This window comes from Lycorma delicatula, chromosome 9 (assembly GCF_047948215.1).
Source record: "Lycorma delicatula isolate Av1 chromosome 9, ASM4794821v1, whole genome shotgun sequence".
In the NCBI taxonomy this organism is placed as follows: Eukaryota; Metazoa; Arthropoda; class Insecta; order Hemiptera; family Fulgoridae; genus Lycorma; species Lycorma delicatula.
The window spans coordinates 117,461,758-117,486,831 of NC_134463.1; the positions used below are offsets into that span (position 1 = coordinate 117,461,758).

At 27.3% G+C, this 25,074-nt stretch overlaps 1 protein-coding gene across 5 annotated transcripts in view; it reads right to left on the reverse strand.

Annotated features, from left to right (window-relative positions):
• Tango10 (transport and golgi organization 10) overlaps positions 1-24,108 on the reverse strand; it is a 34,700-nt gene extending 10,592 nt beyond the window's left edge. The window contains exons 1-10 of one of the 5 annotated variants that reach the window (XM_075375135.1): positions 23,948-24,098; positions 23,657-23,776; positions 23,238-23,355; positions 15,571-15,711; positions 13,109-13,288; positions 10,364-10,483; positions 9,620-9,756; positions 8,478-8,701; positions 3,933-4,135; positions 1,549-2,450 (exon numbers count right to left, since the gene is read on the reverse strand). In XM_075375135.1, coding sequence (XP_075231250.1) covers positions 2,004-2,450; positions 3,933-4,135; positions 8,478-8,701; positions 9,620-9,756; positions 10,364-10,483; positions 13,109-13,288; positions 15,571-15,711; positions 23,238-23,354 — 1,569 coding nt within the window. In that variant the 5' untranslated portion in view covers position 23,355; positions 23,657-23,776; positions 23,948-24,098 and the 3' untranslated portion in view covers positions 1,549-2,003. Of the gene's footprint in view, positions 1-1,548; positions 2,451-3,932; positions 4,136-8,477; positions 8,702-9,619; positions 9,757-10,363; positions 10,484-13,108; positions 13,289-15,570; positions 15,712-23,237; positions 23,356-23,533; positions 23,777-23,947 lie in introns of those variants that run through there. The other 4 variants (XM_075375134.1, XR_012757675.1, XM_075375133.1 and 1 more) reach the window with 4 other exon arrangements.
• Between the last annotated feature and the right edge of the window lie 966 nt (positions 24,109-25,074).

The following is a 25,074-nucleotide window of genomic DNA, read 5'->3' on the forward strand; positions in this document are numbered from 1 at the left end:
CAACCTTTAAGAAGTAAACATGTGACTGATCTATCAAACTGACCTAATATTATGTGATCTTTTGTATTAAAATTCTACATTTCTATAGCAAGTATAAACATAGTTTTTGTGCAGGTTGGATGAGGTATTTTAGATACATGTGAGGTAACTATACTGTTGCAGCACCAGAGTGAGGTGAAACAAATGTAATTGGTTGAAGACTGACTTTGTCTTAATTCCTAATTCCTGGAAGGCACTGTACAAGTGTTAGATAAGTGGGCTACGTGCATTTTAAGATAATCCATAAATATTTTTTGTGGATTATTAATCCGGTTCACACATTTTAACAGTTGCATATTTTTTGGAGTAGTGCAAAATAAAAAAAATAAAAAACATTGTGGTATAGTGTGCCATCATCATTTAGAATCTATGCTTAGGCCAGTTCATGTGATGGTAACAATTACCCAATAAAGACAATTAAGTCCTACGCACTGAAAATGTCTGCAGATTTCCTCCAGAAACATGGCAACAGTGTCCATTATATAACATAATAATTAAATATGTCATTTTAAATTAATATAATAATGTTAATTATATTTATAAACTAAAAAAAAAAGCAAACTGCCTTCCCCTCTCGTGTTTACAGGCTAATACCAAATTATCTAAGAGGAAGATACAAAATAAATTGTGAGATCTATCAGTATGTGGATTTCTGAAGTTGATAGAAAAGCAAAAAAAAAAATTCTTTTAAGTTATTATAGAGCTTACAAAGATAGAAATCAAAATTAATCTTTTTTCAGGAAAACATAACATTTTTAATAAATTCAACACAGATATAGAAAATAATTTAGATGTATTTAAGTTTGTAAAATCAAATGTGAATAAATGTAGCATATTATAATAATAACAGAGTTTTGGTAAGTTGCAGAATTGTTAGCCATTGCAATTAGTTGATAGTTCAAGGTCTGAATGTATTGCTAATAGCTGCTTGGTACTATCTGTTGTTGGGTTTTCATAAATATGTAGCATATTATAATAATAACAGAGTTTTGGCAAGTTGCAGAATTGTTCGCCATTGCAATTAGTTGATAGTTCAAGGTCTGAATGTATTGGTTATAATTGCTAATAGCTGCTTGGTACTATCTGTTGTTGGGTTTTCATTTAACAGAAAATCCTGTCAATCTATGGAATATAAAAAGTTACATATTCATAACTGGAAGAAGGGATCCAGTTTTTATAGTATATAAAAATCTATCGACTGATCGAGAATGATATTAGACAAATTTTACATCAATAAATTTAAAAACATAAACCATCAAATAATTTATTATGTGGAGGACAGTAAATTGGTAAAATATTAAGAAAGATTTCAAACTTTAATGTTGCCTAACTCAACACTTCACATAACACAAGACACATTATACAAACCACAATTTATTTCAAGCCTCTATTTAACTTACACGTTTATATTGAAAACATTGCTTAACTACCTACTACATTAGCGGTGTATGACAATCTTCTCCAATACATTTAAGAAGACAAAGGCAGTAGGAAACAAATTTAAAAAAATTATAAATTTAATTTTTTTATTAATAGCATTTGCATATAAATTATTTTTTAAACCATGAATGTATTTCCAATTTTATACACAACATTTAAAAAAAATCATACATATGAACCTATAAATACATATATAACATAATCATTCATTTTTGTTCAGTATAACAAAATAGCATAATAATATAATAACACTTTAATGATAATTTTTATAACATTTCTTTCAAGTAAAATTAATTATAATCAACAAAACATATACTCATAAAGAAAATATTTTTATTATAACTATCAATCCTTAGCGGTTAATTAACATAATAAGAAATTATTAATAACAATAAACTTAATATAATAAGAAATAATATTGCGTTTCAAAAAATATTAAAATTCTCGTGTAACAAATTAACCTTGTATTACTAATGAATAAGAGTATAAAAATATATTACACTTTTTACAATTAATAGCATAGTCTATCTTGATGGCATGATTAAAGTTTTATCAGGAGGATCTGTACTAGAGAATTCACAAAGAGGTGCAATAACAATATGAATTTTAAGTATATCCCTGTCCCGTCCAACTAAAAACGGAGATGGTTCGGATGAATTTGAATTTGTACACATACAAATTTCATTGAGTTCATCAAAGGATAATATATCATCTAAATTTAAGACTTTATCATCTTCACTGAATCTATGATTCCTTTGAATAACACTCATAACATGTTCAACTCCATCTTGTATACCTGTAATAAGAATACCTACTTTAACTCTTAAATCTTCCGATTCACTCGGTGGATCTTTACACGTTATCGATAATCGCACAGTTCTTAAAACACTTTCGGGTACTTCTACGGTGCCTTGCCAAACAATAAGAAAATATTTTCTAAACCACACTCCTTTAGGATAAACATCCACCACCTGTAAAACAACACAAGATTAAACTTAGCGGTAGAATTAGAATTTTAATATTATTTTCACTATCTATTCTACAATCTTCACCATCGACTAAATCCATACATCTAGTAATCTGGTGAATCATCTAGTGATCTAATTAGCTTTTTTGTACTCATATTTTCAGAAATATTTGTTCATTCATTAAAATACTATTTATTTTTTTTATAGTTAATCCTTCTAGCTAACCATATAAATCTGAATTGCCTCTTGATTTTTTCATGTAACTCTATCCCGTCTAGTTTTCCCAGTTATACTTTAAACTTCATTATTTAGAGAGTAGTCTTTACTATTTAGAATCAGAGGTGTGATCAAAAAGCATACAACCTTATCTTTTTATTGCAGATCAGCTGCAGTGCAGGAAGGGACCATCAAGGAATGCGATTTTTATTGGTTGGGTATGATTCACTGTTTTGCTACCATTACAGGCAGTTTCTGCTTAACAGCCATGAAAGTATAATGTGTGAAAAGCTTATTGTTTTTTTTGCCATTCAAAATGACTAAATGGGTTGAGCATTGAACCTGCATTAAATTTTGTCAGAAGGAGAGACACAATAAGGAAAATTCACATGAGATCTAACAATTTCAGCAGATTCTTTACTCACCAGAATGGCTTCCTGTGATTTTTGGCTCTTTCCTAAGCTTAAACTTCTGTGAACTGAAAGCTTATGGTGTTCATTAAAAATGACTGAAAAATGTTTCCAACACTGAGGTAAGTGTACCTTTCTTCACACACTTTAATTTTCAGGATTATATTTCCAAAGACAATTCACCTTTTGTGGAATCATCAGGTTATGATTAATCAAGAAGATACGTATGTAGGTTAATGTCTTACTTCGAACCAATAACTTTTTGTGTTTATTTTTACTTTGTAACTTTCCTACAGTCGATTGTGTAATAGAAGTTGTTTTATTATGTAATAATAACCAGTTTTATATTGAAATTGATGTATTTGAATACCAATTTTATAGAAATTTAACATAAATAAAAAGACCAAATTAAAATAAAAAGAAGAATTTCTAAATAACTTTGGCAGTTTATAATAAATAATACATAAAAATCATGAAAACACAATTTAATTTTTAATTTTTCCATTAAAAATTTGTAAAAAATTTTTGCAGTGACTTTTTTTTTATTAAAGAACAGAAAGTGATAATTTGTAATTTGATTTTTTTTTTAGTTAGATAGATAGATAAGTAACAAATAACATTTCTAAAGAGTCTGATTTTTATTGCATGAAAAATATTCTGTAACATTTTCTGAGTAATATGATGTATAAAATAGAATTTTGAAACAAAATAACATGAAAAATAATGTATATTCATAATATTACTTTTACTACAAAACTTTCTGGCTATATAGAAAAATAAAAGTATTCTTTTAAGACAGAATATTTTCATAATATGAATAAATTTATATTAATTCATTAAGTTATTAATACAAACATACCCATTCACAAGTTTTATCTCCGGCACATTCAGCCAATCCAGAATGTGATGTAAATACTAGTGTACGAGTATGATAAGCTTGCAATGATGTAAAATTTTCAACAGTTAATAATGAACTCCATTTGTCGGCCGTGTACAAACGCGGAGTAAAAAGTAATCTTCCTCCTTCTGACTTTGCTACTTCTACTATTCTGTCTAGCTGTCCTGAAATTCAATAAATAATACACGTCAAAAATTTTTGTTCTACCTTAAATAAATTGTAATAAATTTACTGTAATTATATTTATATTTTGTGGAATATACATATTTAAGTCTATTTTTTCCTTCTAAAGAGGGTACTTTATGATTAAAGTTACTATTTCTCAATTTTGTACAGATGCTCATACCCTATATATTTATATAAAACAATTAATTAAAATTAACATTAAAAATTAAATTGTAAAAATTTTTACATATGTAAAAATATGATTTCAAGGCATAAAATCAAATTAAACACAAAAATTAAAATCAAATAAAATTAATTTTAAGTAAAGCAATTATGCATGTTGTCCATTTAACTGAACTTACTTTATTATCTATATACTGTAATATATATATATATATATATATATATATATATATATATATATATAGTATAATATTACTACTATATATATATATATATATATATATATAGTAGTAATTATAGTTAGTAATTATATAGTATAGTATAGTAGTATAGTATAGTAGTAATTATATATATATAGTAGTAAACTACTATATATATATATAGTAGTAATATATAGTAGTAATTATATTATATATATATATATATATATATATATATATATATATATATATATATATAGTATAATAGTAGTCACATTTAACTATGACGAATCCAAAGAGAATTCCAAAATTCTTATATAAAGATTAACAAAAAAACTTTTAACAAAAAGTTTATTTTCCTTTTATAATTTGAGAACCATTCGAATGAATTCCATGAAACAACTTTTGTGACATAGAGATGTTTGAAAAAGTTTCTAGAAATAGCTATTTCAACCAGGTCAAATAAAAAATTAAAATTAAATAAAAATCGTCTGTTATATATTGCAACAAGCGTTGTGTGACACTTGAATCATTTTCAAAATTGAGAAATTTTAAATTAAAAATTATTATGCTCTCAACAGGAGGAATGAAGTGATATTTTTCTATTGTATTATACTGAAATTTTAAATTAAAAATTATTATGCTCTCAACAGGAAGAATGAAGTGATATTTTTCTATTGTATTATACTGTTCCACATAAGCAGACCGAATGGAAGGAACCACTTCACTCAACTCATCATAAGAATTAACAGGAATATAATTACTGACGTCTGTATGTACATATGTATCTCGCTTAACAATTAGCCATAGGATGTTGAAATTTTGGATAGGACTGTTGTAACATCTAGTTGTGTACCTCCACTTTTGATTGCAATTGACTTAACCAAAAAACTCAAAGCCTGAAGTGTCCAAAAAAGCCCAAAAATCCAAAGAGATTTGGATTTTGGACTTTTTCTTAAATGCAGTCATAAGTCCTCTTTAAGAGCTTTTCAACGATATATTGTAAGTGGTACATATTTTCATTGGTTCCAGAGTGGAACCAATGAAGGAGGCAGCCCCAGTGAAAGCCAAGGGTCGACTGTCAACTGGCAAGGTTCTTTCAACAATTTTTTTTTGCTCAAAAGCATTTTGCTCACTGATTTTTTTATGAGCAACACACAATCAATGCTGCTTACTACTGCGAGCTGTTGAATGAGTTGAGAGCTGTATATCACCGCAAAAGACAAGATCAATTGATTTGAGAGGCCACCCACCTCCATGACAATGCCAGGTCCCATATTACCGCTCTAACGATCTCATCAAAACTAGAAGAAATGGACTGGACTTAACTTCTTACTAGATCAGTCATCCTCCCTACAGCCTGGACCTATCATCCTGTGATTTTCATTTGTTTGAGTCGCTTAAAGAAGCTCTAGGAGGGCAATGATTCGAAGATGATGAGAACGTGAAAGGATTCGTACGCAATTGGCTCCTGACGCAACCAGCTTCATTTTACAATGCTACGATAAAAAACTGCAGAAAACTATGTAGAAAAATAAATTATATTTGCCTTTCATTTTTCAATAAATAAACTATTTTAAAAATAAAAACCTGTTTATATTTGATTTACCCTTGTAAGAAAATTCCCAGGCCGAAAGTATAGGATTTCAATGAAACAATCTTTATGTAACTGACACCTGTGTTTATCTTGTTTGTTTTAACTGTTCACAACCCTTAACTGTATATGTAAGTACGTAGTAGTAAGTCAGAGGGATAATCCTTGTATTAAATCACTATATCAAGATAAAAAAATGAATTGTCAAATATTCACCAAAAAATAAATGTTTACTGTTATTTGAAAAAAAAACTAAAAAAAAACATTATTCACTGGTTATATGGCTCATTTAATATTTCCTTTCCTTTAAAAGTTTGAAAATGTAATTCATGTTTTAAATTTACCTATATTCTACTTTAAAATCAATATCTTATGAAAATTAAAAGTTCTTAATTAGGTAATTTTATTATTATTATTAATAACAATAATACTAGGTAATAATAATAATAATAACTGAAGGTAGTTCCATCATGAACATGGAAACAAAAATAAACTACACAACAACTTAAAAGCCCAGTTGAATCCAAATGTAAATCAGTCATGCATATAGGTTGATCTCCCCATTTTATGGGAGAAAATGTAAGAAAGAACCTGGACCTACATTAAGACAAATACATTATTTTATTTTAGTAATAAAAACAGTTCGATGTCATATAAAAGAAAAAAAATTAGCAATATAACCTGACATAACTTGCTAGATATGGGTGAGTTAACATATGCACTACAATGAACAAAAAATCATAGTGAGTTTTAAGAGGTGCTGCATTACAATATAGATACTTCCTTCCTTTTTTTTTTATAGATTCTTGTATTAACAAAAAAAGTCACATGTATATTAATTGAAAGATGATCTGAATAATGCCTGGCAGTTTATTTTGTTTTTGTCAGTTAAATGTGATCCCTTATCAACACATACTGCTGAAATAATGTTGGGTATCTTGACTCTGTCAATATGAACTATTAACAAACTTCTACCGCAATGCTAGTGCCACATGTTCTTTGGCCTATGGTGACATGTGGATTGTAACAGGATGGCCTACATACTAAGATAACAACCATCACTACATCTTTCAGGATACTACCAGGAAGCAAGGAAAATTATACTCAATTGTAGGCAGATGACTGTGCTGCCCCACAATGTGGAAGAGACATCTGGTTTCATATAGCCCCACAAGCATCATTTATTCACTTAGTATGATCAACACCATGAAGAAATCTGAAAGGTGTTTATCTATAATTAGTACTAGATGCTTCATCAAACACACCAGATACTATGTTTTGATCATTACAAGCTATATTGTCTTTATTTATTAAAAACTTGTTATCAGAGATATTTAATTTTTTTAATTTTAAGCAGCATCGAGTACTAAGGTCATTAGTCATTAGCCACTAATATATGCCAACTGAACCCATGCGTTGTTTAATTTCAATGATTCATGGCCACCATTTTACTAAAAATATCATTTTTCTAGTTTAAACCCTAAAATTTATGTGATTGTACTTGCTGAAATGTTTCACATATTGCAGAACCATCTACTCATATGAAGATGCAGTTTACAGTTATAAAAAAAAAAATAGTTCACTAGGGATACAGTGTTACCTTTTAAGCATTGTTTGGCAAACAAAAAGAAAAAAGTTGAATGCGAGTATCTCCTTATATTAATCATATAATGAACTACATCTGAATAAAACCATGGATATGAAAATAAATTTTCCAAAATATCCTCAAGATCTGTTGATTCTAAAGCTGAATGGCATACATATGCCACTAAACTTTAATTCATGAAAATGCTTTAATGTAATATTCTATTTTAACACTTTAATGTCACATAAAATTTTTACAATTTTAGCAAAATCAAATAATTACTTTTTACAGACTCAAAAATTTAAAAACTAATATTTCTGAAGTGCTTACATTTTATTTCTATCACTTAATCTGGTTATATATATATATATACAATTTGAAATTTGTATTGTTTTAAAATCAATACACATATTAATCAGTTATATTAATTACAAAATTATATTAATCTGTAATATAGAATTAATACTTTATTAGAAACTCATTTTATTTTTAGGGACAAAAAATATTTTGGGCCAAGTAAAATGAAGTCAGAAATTAGGTAACCCTTTTTGCTAATTTTTCTAACTTTTCCTTGTTATGAACCTAACTTTTTAAGTTTAATCAAGCACTTAAAATGTAGACCATATTTATTCAAGACAAATATTTAAAAAAAAAAAAAAAAAAAACTAATTTGTTAAATGAAATGAGAAAAATTATATAATATCAAACAATTATATATTAAAGTTAAAAACCAACACAACAATAAGAAAAAATAAATTATTATTAGATTTATAACTAACCAGAATGAAATGACATTCCAATAGCCATTCTTTCAATAAAAAATTCTTTATATTTTTTAGTTAAAGGTGATAAAAGCAACTCAGCTAACTGCCTAGGTGTCATCATAGGAAATCGAACGTATGACATTACTTCTTCAACTAATGCTTCCATTTGTGCTTCTAATTCAGGCTCTGAATCTTCAGTAAGTTGCTCTCTTTGAAGTTCTAACCATCTTACAACACAACTGTTGTTAAAAAAAAATAATTAGAATTATAACAATAATTAAATCTAAAAAAATATAATTTGTCACTTTTTCCAAGATAAAAATATTTTCCCAGCAATGAGTTCATCGTAAAGAAAAGATTTAACACTTTCAGAACTGGAATGTCATTCCTGAATTGTCAGATGTGACTGATAATGAACTATCACACTTGAATTTTTTTACATTTTTAAGAAGGTAATATTAATCGATGCACATTACAAACAAATAACTAAATATTATGATATATTCATATTAGTATTCAACTAAATATGATATACTGGGAGAATGGATTACTCTTCTATCTGTCTTTAATGGAAAATATGCTACTATGAAGCTATGCTTACAGCTAGTTCAGTGTTAAAATACAATATTAGATGTATTTCATTACACAACTGTTTAATTATTAAATTTTTTCAAGAAATTTAATATATAATGATTATTACTTTATGAATCTGCACACATTAACACAAATTGGCAGTTCATAATCTTTAGTTCTATAAATTCATATTTATAACATAACTGCCTGTAATTATTAAAATTATTGTTATATAAAATAACATAATATATTTCATAGTTGATTGATATAATGGTAATTATTATAAGGCTAATTATCAAAATTGCATAATAAAGTCTCTTATCACAGTTTATATTTTTTGATTCATACATAATACATAATATTTATAACAAAAAACTATTTTTTAAATATTATAAGATAATTATTTATTATTAATTTACAGACTTGCAGAAAAAAGTAGAAGAGAGAGTCACAGACATTAATTTTAGTTGTACTTGGATTTGAACCTAGGTTTTACAGCACCACAGAACAGCCAATTGATCAAATTATTCACAAACTAACCTATTACAGGACAATTATTTAATAATAACAAAATAATTACTTACTTATATACAGCCATTTCATTATGAACGACTAAATCATTTTGTTGTAAAAGCTTAGCCAATATCTCATGATGAAAGTTACCAAAGTCACTAGTTTTTGCAACTATTTCTAAATTCCACTTAACAAAGTTTTGGCATGCCTGAAAAAAAAAACGTTTGTAAAGATTTAGACAAATAAATTGTTGGTTTTAATCCCTTTATTGATTTGTTATAATTAAAAAAAAAAGAATGTTTAATGTTATATAATGTAAATGACATGGTCGTATGTATTCAAATTTAAATAAAAAAGTTGCATTTCGACAACTTCTTTTATAATTAATACATGCAGTACAGTTGTTTTCTAATGAAATCCTGGCAAAGAATTAGACTAGTCTGTTCATATTTAAACACCAAAAAAGTACTTATATTAATGTATTAAAGGTTAAATTTGCCAGTTGATATATAATAACACTGCAATTATAACTGAGAATGGCTTAAACATTTATCATTGTAATAAATCTTCTTATTCCTAGATTATATATACCATCAAACTCTTTCTATATTTTCTGAAGTGATAATATAGCATTCTATAATTATAATGTTACAAAATATCAATACACTGCTTGTACAAGCTTCTGTGAAAACATACAAAGCTCTTCATTTACAATTATATTTAATCAATTGAACAAACTAATGTATTATTCTAACCATACTTATACATCTAAACTTATTAAAAAATATTAACAATAAATGAAATTTATAACGCACCTGTGCTACCTGATAATGGCCTAAAGATAAGGTATACTGAAACCATGAAACTAGTTGATTGTGAGTAGCAGCATGAGCTATATGATTACACATGTAATCTATACAGAGAGTAATTAAATCCTGAAAATTATAGACAAAACAAATGAATAAAATTAAAAAAATAAAAACAGAAATACATAAACAATTATGCAAAACAAGCGTAAGGAAATCATAATTAAATAAAGTGCTGTTTTGGATCAATAGGAAAATTATTTGTTTAGTTCTTATTCTGATCACTGTTGAACTATGTGAAAAAAATGTTATATGCATCAGTCATTTTTACCCAGTATAGATTTATAAAATTATTATATCAAGAGCAACATACACTTATCATTTTAAAAATTTTAATAAGAAATAAAAAGATTTTCTCTGAAAAGACCTACTGAAAACTATAATAAAATTTTTATCAGAGCAGCACCAAAAATAAAACTGCTATGTAATTTTTACTATATGTAATTACAATGCTGAAGTTTATAATCTGACACAACTGATAGCAGGGTAAAAAAATAATTTATGCAAGTTTTCAGAGCATTAATTGCAACTGATTTGTTCTCCTGCCAGTGGGGTTAATTTTTTTTTGAGAATGTATAGCAATATGTATATGTATGTATAAAGAGTTAATGCATAGAGAAGCTACTAGTAATGGAAAGTAAGTAAACAAGAACAAATACAGTAAATGAAGAATGTAAATCATTAAATAAATCTAAAAAGAAAAATTCAGAAACAACAAAAAAGAACAAAGAATTTCTAGAATAGTGTACAAGGTTCAGACAATAGATGTTTTGAAACCATTATGCTTGAATGGACATAGTTACATGTCTGTAACATATAATTCATTTATTTTGTAAATAGTAGGATACTTAAGAATAAAAAAATTGCATTTGTAAGAATTTTAATGTGTGCAATCTCTCAATATCCTTTTTTGAACCGATAATAAGCAGCAATATATATAAATATAACAAAAATTATGTAAGTGATGTAATTTTTTTCATACACAAAGAGCATACAATTATGAAAAACTGAGCTCTTTATCAGAAAACATTTTCACCTACGATGAAATGATCTACATTAAAATAATTTTTTAAGACTAGTTTTTAATTTCATCCCAACTTAAATTTTAAAAAGAAAACAGATTATACTAATATACTATATGCTTTCTTCCAGAAAAAATTAAAAAAAAACTTTAGTGAAAATTTAAAAAAATTGGATTTTTATAGATGATGTGACTTATTACAGAAGTGAAAATTCAGAATAAAGCAAAGATGGCCCAAGAGCAACTGTAAGCATAATGAGATAAGTTTTTAAAAATTAAAAATAAAATATTTATATTTATTACATTGGTTTGTCATTTAAACAAAAAAAAAAAAAAAAAAAAAAATATATAGTTTTAAATAATTCTCTCACAGATGTCATAAAAAAAATCAAAGAAAAATTGAAGTTAAACTTATTGTTTTCAGTCATGATACCTGAATATCCTACTCTACCAAAGGGCATTTGTATGTGTCCGTTCCCCTTAGCTTAGCACTGGAATGTACCGATCACTAGTGGAAAATCCTGATTCATTAGTACATGTCTCGTGGTGGTCAGGTGTATACTTGTTATATTATTATATATCAATATATTATATATATATATGCTTAATATATATTAATAATATTTTTTTTTTGTGATTGTTTTTCTTCATAAAATAATGAACTATAACCAAAAATTTGTTGTTATATCAATTTTGCACGCATGCCTATGGCATGCCTCTGCAGCTAGATTATAAAAAAACATCTTGGCTTAATCCATTCAAATAGATAACTATAAGTTTACATCAGTTGCTAACTAATACTCAAACTGTAGAAAAGCTACAACTGAGCATTTCCCTCTATAATATATTTTTTCACATAATTTAATGCTCTTAGGGTAACTAAGATATTTTCTGATGAGGATTGAGGATTGATGAGGTTGATGGACATCAACTGAGTAATAGGGAAAAGGGAGAGTAGTCTATATCTCGGAAAAATTAACTATTTGATAACAGTTTGTCATATAATTCTGAAATTTCACATAGTGAATTGGGTGTCAAAAATGTTGAGTCAAGGGAGTGGGATAATTTAATTTATGAACAGGATTAAGTGTGTATCTCAATAATAATTTGTATAACAGAACTGAAATTTTGTACATTACTAAGATATGTGAATAGTAACTCTCAAAAAATGTTTTGAGTTAAATGAAAAAAGTGTAGGATCATTTATGTACAATTGAAGGATGAAGCAATTTTTGCTAGAAAATCTGTAGGTAAGTTTTTGTGTGTGGAAATCTTTACCGATATTTGTAATTTACTTGCTTAGGCTTTTATACATATTTTGACAGCAATTGACTTCAAAAACAATTTTAACCATAGAATTTTTGAAGACATAGCATTAATAATTTTTCTCTTAAATAGTAATCTGCTGAAGGCTTCATTTTTAGTAACCAGAGTTGCATAAGTTCCCAGTGAAAGGAAAGTTATACAATTTATTGAATAAACAACTGTGAATAGTTTGTAATTGCACATTATTCAATTTTTAAAAATTTTCAGATATCCATTTTTTTGCTTATTATAATTATAAAGCTTGTATGCAGGAGATGCTGACTCCTACAAACGAATACAGGATATATCAAAGTGTTTAATAATTATAAAAATAAATGACTGTGCATTTTAATAAATAAAAAACATACTTTAACATTATACTTATCAGCAAGTGCTAAAATAGGCATAATTGTTAGATGACTTATTCTAATTTGGCCAGTATAGAAATATCGTAGGAACTCTCCGAAGATGGCAGCACATGCTGGAGTCTCTTTTAATACCACTCTGCTTTCATGAGATTCACTCCACCGAGGATTCATTAGCATTACCTTAAAAAAATGAATTACAAAGACACTGAAATATTAGTTTATAACAGATGAGAAATATCAAAGTAAAATTTGTTTTGAAATTGTATCTTTTTAAAACAACATTTTTATTAAAAGTCAATTTAAATAATCATAAGATCAGCAAAACTCATTCATAATTTTATTTCAGGATCATTTTCAGAGTATTTCAGTACATTATCGGCTGAATATCAACGTACTTATATCGCATACAAAATTAAAAGCACAGTGAGGATACACAATTAAATATGATAGGTATTAGGGTAACTATTTTTAATGACATGTGCTCATGTGCTGTTAATTTTATATGAACTAATAATTTACTGAAATAGTATGAAAACACTACTGGAAAAAAGTGATTTTTTTTTTACAGATCTGTGAGTTATTTAAATTATTTTATAACTTAAATGGTAGGTTATCAAAATATAATTTAAAATGAATAACAAGAGTAGAGTTATTTTGATAATTACATCAATCTTAAGTAGAAATAGCATACATTCATAACGATAATTTTGCTGATCTCATTAAAAATTTACCATTTCTTTTTAAGACCTCTTAGTGTTCAGTAATGAACGCTGTTGATTATATTTAACAAGATTTTTCTTTCTCATATCTTTTTCGGCATTAAAATGTTCACCGGCTTTGTTGTCAATTTTTGAGCATCTTGATATTACAATCCAGTCCATTCTTTCTTAAATAATAAAGGAAGTTTTAATTTTATTTTGAAATTAAATAACATTTTATTTTGGTGTTTATACATCGACTGATAAAACACCACTTTGATGAAAAATTATTTAACTGATTTAATTTCATTATGACATTTTTATAGATACAGAGATAAATGACAATAAATATGCAGAAACAGTTTATAAATTAATGACAGCTATATTGGTTTTTAGTTAACAGCAGATATGTAATAAAACAGAAGGTCTGAAATTATGATTAACCATGTAAGTTTAGACTTTGACTTTTCAAATAACATCTAAGAATGAACATTATGTCAACAGATATATAAAATTAAACAAATTTCATTTAAAATAAAATAACTTTATAAAAACTTAAAGAACGTAAGAACTCAATGCAAGAGTCATATAACAGGAAATACCTAAAAGAATAAATACAAAGTGGCCACTTAAAAACTGAAGGGTTTGAAAAGTCATAACTTGTTTATTTTCAATCTTTTTTAATTTTTTTTGTAGGTTACAGAGCATCCTTTGGAAATTAAAATGGCTACATATGATGTCCAGCAAGTAAGTCATTTTGAGTTTTTCTATTCCAGTGAAAGAACAATAATCCAAACTTAGAGAAAATACAACCGACTTTTTAATGTCAGAGATTCTGAAACTAGAATTAAAAATATTTCCATAAAAGATGTAAATGGTCCAAAGCTTTACACCGGATGATAATCAGCAGCACCTACACTATGCCATTCAATTTCAAAACCAGAGATAACTTTTTGAACTTGATAATAAGAGATAAGGCTTATTTTCATTTAATCCGGTACATCAAAAAAAAAAAAAAGCAGATTTTGGGGTACTAAGAATCCCAGGAAATAACAGCATCAATCGCAACCCCAAAGATGCTATGTTTGGTGAGATGTTACGGGTGAAAATTATAAGCTCCTATTACTTAAAAAATGAGGAAGGTTAGCCAGAAAGAATCAATGAGGCCTTGTACAGGACAATGCATGAAAAAGTTTTACGCCCAGCAGTGAAAAATAATCAGGTGTGGTTCCAACAAGATGGAACTACTGCAAACGCAGCCAAGGCAACAATGAACCTTCTTTGAGAAATTTTCGATGAATGAATAATTTTAAAACCTGCTGAATTTCTTTAAACACTGCAATCACCCGATTTGATGGCACCAGACTTCTCGTGGAGTGACTTGAAAGAATGGGCCATAAGTAATCTTTGAACAATTCAAGAACTTAAGGAGAACATTCAAGCCATATTCCGACATTTAGGACCTGAAATCTTGCATAAAATTATGAAAAATTCTGTGGAAATAGCCTATGTTTGTGAGCAGGAAAATGTTGGTTATTTGAAGGATCTGCTTTTACACATAATACTAAAAAAGGATGATAAAAAATTAAAAAAGCATGTGTTTGTGAAAGTTATTTTTGTTTTATATCATTCAGTCTTTCAATGGCCACCAGGTATTATGAATGTGGCATATAATGTTTTTTTTTTTAGAATATGCAACAAGCACAGAAAATAAATAAATCATGAATAGATTACAATTTAACAAAAAAATGTACCATTATTTACCTGGAAAACTTCACTGGAAGCACATAATATTAGTCTGTGTGCAGGATATTCTACTCCCCCCACAACAAGACATATGTCATTCATCAGCCTTTCAGCATATAATGTAGCAATTTTAACCAATACATGGTTTGAATTATCAATCTGAAATCAATGAAAAATGTTTTTTAATCTTTAATAAAATAGACTGTCCACGTATAATTTATATCAGTGATTGTTCTAACAATTTGTTAACTGAAATTTTTGGATTACTTGAGGCATAACACTCTCATGGGTAACTCCAATACAAGAAGAGTAACAAGATTTAACCGACAGAATCTTATATTTAATTGCAGTTTTTTACTATAAAGTAATATTTTTTAGATGGTGATTAAATCACATTCTGTAAAAGATACAAATTTCTAAAGTTATCTGTTATTAAAAAGAAAATTATTTTGAACTGAAATTATTACACCCATACACCCAAGTGCAACTTTAAGCTAGAAAAACAACCTGCAAATTATTATTGAATATCTATGTACAGTCTTCAAGTCACAGTACTAATAAAATGCTAATGAACTTTTAGTTCAGATGATAGGAGCCTTTTCAGTGAACTAAATGACCTTCATCCAGTTTTCAAATGACTCATATTGTTGTATGAGAAAGATATCTATAAATTCTTAACATTCAATCTCTATTTTTACTTGGTAGGTAGCTAGACTGAACTATCTGATTTCAGTACAATTTCTGATTTAAGATTTTTGTTTACTTAATGAAATTATTTTCTACCACTGAACAGGTATAAATAAAGATTTGTTTATTTTAATTACATAATAGTATTAATAATAATAAAATTATTATGCATGTGTGAAAATGTTTAATTGTTGAAAATTACTTTTGTTTTTCACAAATTAATTATTTATATATATATATAAATATATACATACACACATAGAAGGGCATCATTGGTAAATACTTCCATCAACTTCTGTAACTGATGCACATGACATTGTAAACATGAGGAGGATGTAAATACCCTTCATTTAAAAAAAAAAAAAATCACACAATTTTGTATATTGTACTAATTAAAGTAAATTTTCAATTGAATTATAATAAGTTTAACAACCTTAGTATTAGTGCTGGGGTCGTTTATAAAAAAAAAAATGTGCATGTGTGTACATAAATATATAATACTACATTAAATGCTCCTAATATTATGCTTTAATATCACATTATTAATATTATAGTACTGCTATTATTACAAGATAACAGTTTTATAATTTTCATTAATTAATTAATTCAACTAACACATAATTCAACATGATACTTTGGCTTGAGAGAAAGAGCGTTAGTATGCTTTCATTGTCATTTTTAATAAATTATCAAACCAATTAAAAAATCATCCCATCAATTTATTACAAATATAATTACAGATTTTCTTTACAGAAAACAGTATTAATGCATTTTTAAATAATACTAATTTAAAAAAACTAGAAATTTCTGCATCCCATTCAATGTGCTCAAATAATTTTTATTAACACCTTCTGAATTTGATTTTTATTTCTTTTGTTTAGTATCTTTATGCACCTACCTAAATATTTAACGTGGACCAATCACACCTGCATTTCATTATAAAAGGCGATTCAGGAAGAAAGGAAAAAATTTGGTTACTGATTCTAGAGCTTGAAATAAGAAAAAATTTCATATAAATATATGCCTGAAAATGCTTTGTTATTGAATTATGGTTAGCGATAAATTTCATTTGATTTCAGTTGCCCCAGAAGAGAAATGAGGTCATACTGAAATTTTTAAGAAAGTTATATGTGGATAAACTTTATTATTTTTTATGTTTTTTGACCTGAAAAATCGAATAAAACAGATCCCAGAATTATATTTCCTTTAATTTTCATGATATCCAATATAACAATGAAAAATTCACTGATGAAAAACACATTTTTTTAAGTTTACAGTACAATAACTTTGTAAATGACTGACTAATAAATGCGTAAATTTTATTATCAAAATTTGTAGAGAATTTAATTGTCGATGAAAAACAAAAAAAAAATAATTAACCTTTATTGATAAAAACAAAACTATTGGTAATATAATCAACATCATTACTTTTATAAAAAGCAAGTCTGACTAGTGAAACCTATACCAGGGATGCTATATATACTATAAGTATATCAGGGATGCTATAACTTAAAATGAACTTTTGAACAGTTAGTGTAAATCAGCAAATTAATATAATTCCACTTTCAGACAGGAAACAATGCTTCATAAACTTTTTATATCCATTCAAATATACATAATATCAAAGAAAAAACCCATACAAATCAAATTACCAATCAGTAACAAATCTATTTAAAATGTTTTAATTAATTAAAGGTAGTTATTTTTACTAGGATTATAATTTCCAGGTTTCACCCAATATAATTTTTCAAACTTTATGAAACAGGTTACAAAACTATTTCTTTTTTGTCTATGTTGAGGCAATAGAACTTTGAATATAAAAAATAACAACTAAAAGTAGAAAGGTTTGAGAAATTTATACAGTACCGATTCGGTAGCTGAACAACTACTTCTTTCTGGAATTACGGCTGTTATGCTTTGTCTCATAAAAAACATAATAATTTCCTGATCCAAAAAATAAATAAAAGTATTTAAAAACTTATGAAAAAATTAATTTATTTTAAATTTCATCGTTAAACTAATTTATTAATAATAGATTTTATTAGATTGATAAGTATCACAGTAACCACCGTAATAATCACACATCAGCTACAAGTTCACCTTTAACTATGTGCTGTAGAAAAGTATTCTACAAAAATAACAAAGGATTACATATTTTTTATTTTTCTCTTGAGTCAATTCTTTCTTTAGTTCAAATGTTTAAATAATAAATGAAACGCATTGATTTTACTCCTAACAAGCATTTATTTATAAAAAAAGAAAATTATTTATATAAAAATAGAACTCCCTACAAAGGAATGTAAAAATACGTAGCATAAAAATATATGAATAAATTATTGACACTTCATGTAATCAATTCTTTTTATAAAACAATCACTTTTAAACAACTACATTTTTTTTTAAGCATCATAATACAAAACTAATTATGTTTGGAATAAATAAATTAAAAGAAATATTAAATGCCTTTCTGTCTGAACCCAAAACCCTAATAATAAACTTATTTTCATGTAGTTTTCAATAATAAAAGGATGATTTATCTAGGAAAGTTTTAAGAAATATATCAAATGCTGTAATAAAAGCAGGGAAAGGAATTAGTTATATTCATAAAAAAACCCTCTTATACAATATTTTGCTTGAAATGTTGGAAAACCATTGAAGTATAAAAAATAGACCAGAAACAAATAATTAATAAATATGTTAAAAGAAAATTCTAATGGCCTATGTTTATCTCTGGCGGTCAGGTTTGCGAGGATGCACTTAAAATATTTTTTCACAACTTTGAAGAAATCTTCAATTTACATAAATGTTAAAAATACATGTAATCATATAATTTTTAACCCTTTCACCGCATCACTGGAAAATATGTATTGCCCCTCCAGTTTTACAAACCACCCAACCAACACAGTCACCATTGTTATCATACAACAGCATTATTTTGTCATTATACTATTTATTCAAACTTATCTAAATGACAATTTAAAGCTGATGGATTGAATATAATGTATATTTTTTCGTTAACAAACTGTACTTCACTCTTTTTCAACATATCTGTACTTTAGACAGGAAAATTAAATAATCATTTTCACTTGTAAAAATAAGAAAACTAAGGAGATAACAAATGTGAAAACTAAAACTAAAAATCAAAATGAAGCTGGACCGGCTGTACATTTATGTTGATCTGAAAACTGATGAACGATTGTAATAAAATTAACTTTATGCTTGTCAAAATAATGAGTTTAAAAACTCAGTGTGCATGAGAAGACATATATATATATATATCAAAGTTTGAAAGCTGTCAGCTGAATTTTAAATGTCTGATTTTATTAAATAGATGGAAATATAAATTGAGAAATTTTCTAAAATTTCAAAATTCTCTAAAAATGATTTCATTAATTTCTAATCAAAATGTTAGTAAAACTGTTTTTAACTTGTTTTCTGATCTTCTAAATGGTTCAATTAGAAACTAAATATTATAACTACTATCACTGCAGAAAGTATATGTACTCAAGTGATTTTATAAAAATAAAATTCTATCGGTTATCAAAACATTTGTTCTGATAACCTTTTCGATAATCTTATGCTGGATTTGATGATATTAAACTTTACATTTTTTTAAGATACATTATTATGGTTAGAATGAATAAAGTTAACTGTTTTTTTTTTTATTTTTCTGTTATGAGTACTGACTGATCACTGATAAAAAAAAAAATAAATCACTGGAGCAGTCATGTTTAAATTTTTACACAAAGTGGCCCATTATATTACCTTATCACCAATAAAATCTGTATCTTTGACTTCTTTTGATTGTTATTAAAAAATACATAATCTTTTACATACATCTATAATATTTGTATCTATATAATATAAAACGCGAGACAAGTTAATTCATCATTATCTTAATTTGATGAAAATTATATTTGATAAAAGGTAGATTTGTTAGGAATTTTTATCTGTTAAAAGTTCATCGGTCTGTGAGGTGACAAAGAAAAAAAAATTGTTCTGTTCAAAGGGAACAGAGAAATTTATCACTGAACATGGCAGCAATATTGCCAAGTGTGATTTACCATAGTGAGGAATACTCCATTCACATCAACCCAGAATAATTCTAAACTTATCTTTTACTGTATTGGATACCTTCAGTTTACAAAGTTAGATGTTCATAATCGAAAGGGAAAATATGATAAGGAGTTATGGTTCAAAGTGCATAATATAGCTACGTTATTTTGGCTTGATTAAGTTGGTAAAATTCTGTCATTAAATTGTTTTCAAAGAAAGTATCTCAAAGAAGGTATTGGAAAAAACATAGTTTCTATATAAAAAAATAACTTTGATAATACTTTAATAATACTTACTTTATAAACTATAAAGTAACTATTATACTTACTTTAATAATTTTACTTTATTTCAACTAATTGTCTTTTTTATTGTTATGACTTTACAAGAAGTTAATTAATTATAATAGTAATAGAGATTCATTTTGAAATAATCTACTTTTTATTTTCTAAATGCACTTGTCATCTATTTCTTAATAGTTAGAAGATGGAGATTTGTGCTATCAATATAACAAAATACATCCAGTTACAGTGTAGAATCTACAGACTATTTAAAAAGTGAAAGAATTGACTTGCTGAAGAGCGATTCTCCTTTTTTCAGTTGCCTCATTAAAGCAATGAATTCTTAACAATCAAAAAATCCCTTACCAACGTATGTTAAACAATGTTTTATCAAAAATCACATACATAAATTTAAAATGATGAAGAAATAAATCTTGTCAGAACATGCAAGAGTATCTGGAAATATTTTATTTCCCTATTTATTACAGAGCCTGCTTATCAGTCACTTTCAGTTGCTTTTCAGTCACTATTATTTTTTTTTTTTTATTTAGGGATGTATTCCAGTCCTTTGTAGACTGGGATTTGAACTATCTTACTTGGGAGATTAGCAACATATTTGCATCCTTAACCTGACATGATCCTCCTTTCGGTGCCCTAGTTTTTTGAGGGTGCAATGTGTTCCCTTTGTAGAAGGAGCTGCATGTGGTATTTGTAGGCAATTGCCTGACATAACTGTAAGATGAAGGAAGGATAGTGAATCTTTTCTTGGAGATTCTTCTTTTTTCTTCTTATAACATTTGAGTCAAGGCTGGACTGAGTTTACTGAGATGTCATTTTTTGCTTCTTTTTTAATTTTTGCCAGACTCTCTCAGAGAAGACTAAGTGTGCCACTCTTCGCTTTGTCGCTTTGTTTCGGGATCGTACTCAAATATCCAGGATTCATCACCTGTGATCACACGATTGAAGAATTCTTGGTCATTGTCAATCCTCTCAAGATAAAAGCACACGTTTCTTCGATTATCCTTCTGTTCCGTTGTGAGGTTTTTCGGCACAAATTTTGCACAAACCTTTCACATGTCCAAATCGTCCGTCAAAATTTGATGTACGGTGAAAGTGTTTAAACTGTTCACTCTTATTTGTTAAATGACAGTCTGATCTCACAAGAACCCTCACACGCTCAATGTTTTTTGTCAGATTGTGAAGTTGAAGGTCTCCCTGAGCGAGGTTGATCTTCAACGTGTTCTTGGCCTTCCAAAAATATTTTGTGGCAGCGGAAAACTTGTGCTCTTGATAAGCAATGTTCCCCATAGGCCTGTTTCAATTTTTCAATCTGCAAGTTCACACTTGCGGATTCCTTAAGTTTAACACAAAACTTGATTGCACAACATTGCTTCTAAATTTTGCCCCATTTTCATAACACAACAAAAACACAATCTAACCAAACTTAACCTTACGCTCACTTCGCTTGTTAGTCAAGGTTAGCAAGCAAAGCGAGCGTAGTTGACAAGTTAGTGTAGTAGAAAAGTTTGGTTAGATTATAATTTTAATTTATCTATTTTCCCCTTTCAGTGGCGCTATCTAACAACTAACCAAAGTGTCTAATTACAGATCAGCTGCGGGCATCTTCTTGAAAAGTACCATGTAATTGATTTAAAATACATCGAATTATATAAAAATATATAGATTACATCATTAATTAAGTTTCATAACTTAAACCTATTAATGTGAATTTAATGATCATGTTATTAAAAAAAAAATTTAAACCATTTTTCCTTATGAACAACATTCAACAATCATCACACTTATAGAAATAGTATGATTTTAATAATTATTAGATTTTTTCTTATAAAACATTTATCCATTTCATTAAACATAAAATTTATGAGCTTAAATATCCCAATGAAGGTGAAATCTTTTATTCTGTACAGGATGCAATAATATGTAATTCATGTCAGGAATGGTAAATTTGCTACTGCATGGATGAAAAAAAAGGAATTGTCCACATGGGTGAAGTAAACAGTAAAACTTTGATCACAGTAGCAATAAGAATTTTATATTATTTAGTAAATAAAAAATTAAATTTGTAAAAATCTATATTAGTAATTGAAAAACATAAATATATGAAATAAAATCCATGTGATGATAGATGATACTATATAAATAAACAACTACAAAATAAACACTTCAGAAGGCAAAAATATTTGTTAAAAATTATACACACATAAAAAATCAGGGTTTTATCAAGCATTTTTTTGATTAATACTTCTTAAAAATTCGTAGACAGATTATTACTGTTTTTAAAGCAGAAAAGTTTAGTTTTTTAATTTAAACTAATTCCAAGGACATTTTAAAATGATTCGGTAATTTATTAAAAATGGCAAGACAAAATAAGCCAAATTATCATCTTGAATTACATAAAAACGGTCCTGATGATTCATTTGGTATAGATGGATACAGTTATTTCTTTTTCAAGGATAAGAAACAATTGTTTTTAGAAAAGGTTGCAAGTTATATACAAAGTTATATAATAATTGTTTCATAGATTACAGACAGTTATATACATTACTAAATTAATTTTTAGTGACAACCATTCTAAAAAAAAAAAAAAATTGTAAATGTTACATTAAAAAGTTAATGTAAAAAAATTAACAAAACATATTCTACCTCTATATCCCCAGCATTCCTTGAAGAACATGATTTATCAACTTGAGGACTACCACTTGGACCTAGTTTATCATCTGGACGACTTTCCTGTCCGACTCTTGCAGCAGACCGGAACATTCTAATAAATCATTAAATGAAAGTAAATCTACTACAATTTCATAGCTTAATAATATATAAATTTATTCCATATAGTCAAAAATTCTATACAATAACCTTAAAATAGCAAAAATTCATTCTATAAAATAAAATTCTATAAAATTCATTCTATATAGGTATTAAATTTTAAAAAATCTAACCTTACATAACCTATAACTTAATACTTTCAAAACAAATATTTTCTTTTTCATCCATATCCTTATAACTTTCAAATCAGATAAATAAATGGTTTATAGTTACATGATAATAACAATGGTGATTACTTTTCTTTTTACTTGCTCAGTTTTGTTAAGACCATAAATTAACTTTTAAATTAATCAAATCAGTCATCTGGATAAGAATAAAATGTATCATTCGAATTTAAATCTCTTACAACTGAATTTCTGTAAAAAAAAGAATACGAATAATTACAAGTCATTGATGATATAATTTAAAACTATCGACTTCAACGGAAAGAACAACCTAACCCCAAAATCACAAAAGTATGTTTACCATATCGTCATACATACGTAACTAGTTGTGCTGTATTAATTGAGGCTACGTGCACATCTTACCTTCCGACGACTCTTTCAAGCATATTTTATAAATAGAAGACAGCAAGATTTATTTTATGGTTCATGTTTTACTCTCCTTATCACAATTGTATACGTAACTTTTCAATTCTCTGCAAGTGAATAAGTCACATATATCCCCTCCATCGTTTAGAATAATTTTTACTGACATTGTCGCACCTACTGGTTGTTTTCAGAATGAATGTTTGAAGGTAAAAAAACGTAGTCTTATTCCTTGATAAAGTTATCAGGTTTGTAATGCTCATAAAGATGAACGTTTTCAACAAACTGAAAATAAATTAACTGACAGCTAATACAATCAGCTGTCATCAAGGAAGATTTGGGATACCTGTACACGTAAGAATAAATCATTTTAAGGCGTTGAAGCTTCATAGTTTAGAATAAACGGATATTTTTAAAATAGGTATTGCTAAGAGATAATGAAGATCGAAACCGATAGTGAAAAACTTTGATGTCACATAAATAAGAGTTAACTGAGGATCAAAATGAGTTGTAGTTATGACTAAAAGTTAACGAAAGATAAGAAATCTTACCTGTCCACCTAAAAACTTATTCCTTACTCTAGATAAAAACTCGACTTTTATACTGATTTTAATACTAGATCGTGGATACCGGTGTTCTTTGGTCGTTGGGTTTCAATTAACCACACATCTCAGAAATGATCGACCCGAGACTGTACAAGACTACCCTTCACTTACACTGATTCATATCATCCTCTTAATACCTGACGGTAATTCCCGGAGGCTAAACAGGAAAAAAGGAAGGTAGGCATAGAGTGGTGGTTCATTCGCAAGGCTCATGCATCTACATAAACTCGACTACTAACAAGATGAAGCGTAAAATACTAAGATACTACTCTAGTAACGGAAGAAAAATATCTGTCTTCTGAATTTAATTATTTTAAAGTAAAAGGTTTTAAATGAATTAAAGTAATGGTATGTGGATAATTTAAACCTTAATTCTACTGTCAATAATTTTTTCTGAGTATAATTAATTCACATATATCTGGAATGTTTTTTCAAATATAAAAATATTTTGCCTCGCTCTACGGTGGACGATACATTTTAAAGTTTGCAATCTGTACAGTGTCGATTTGTTCTAGCGTAGGT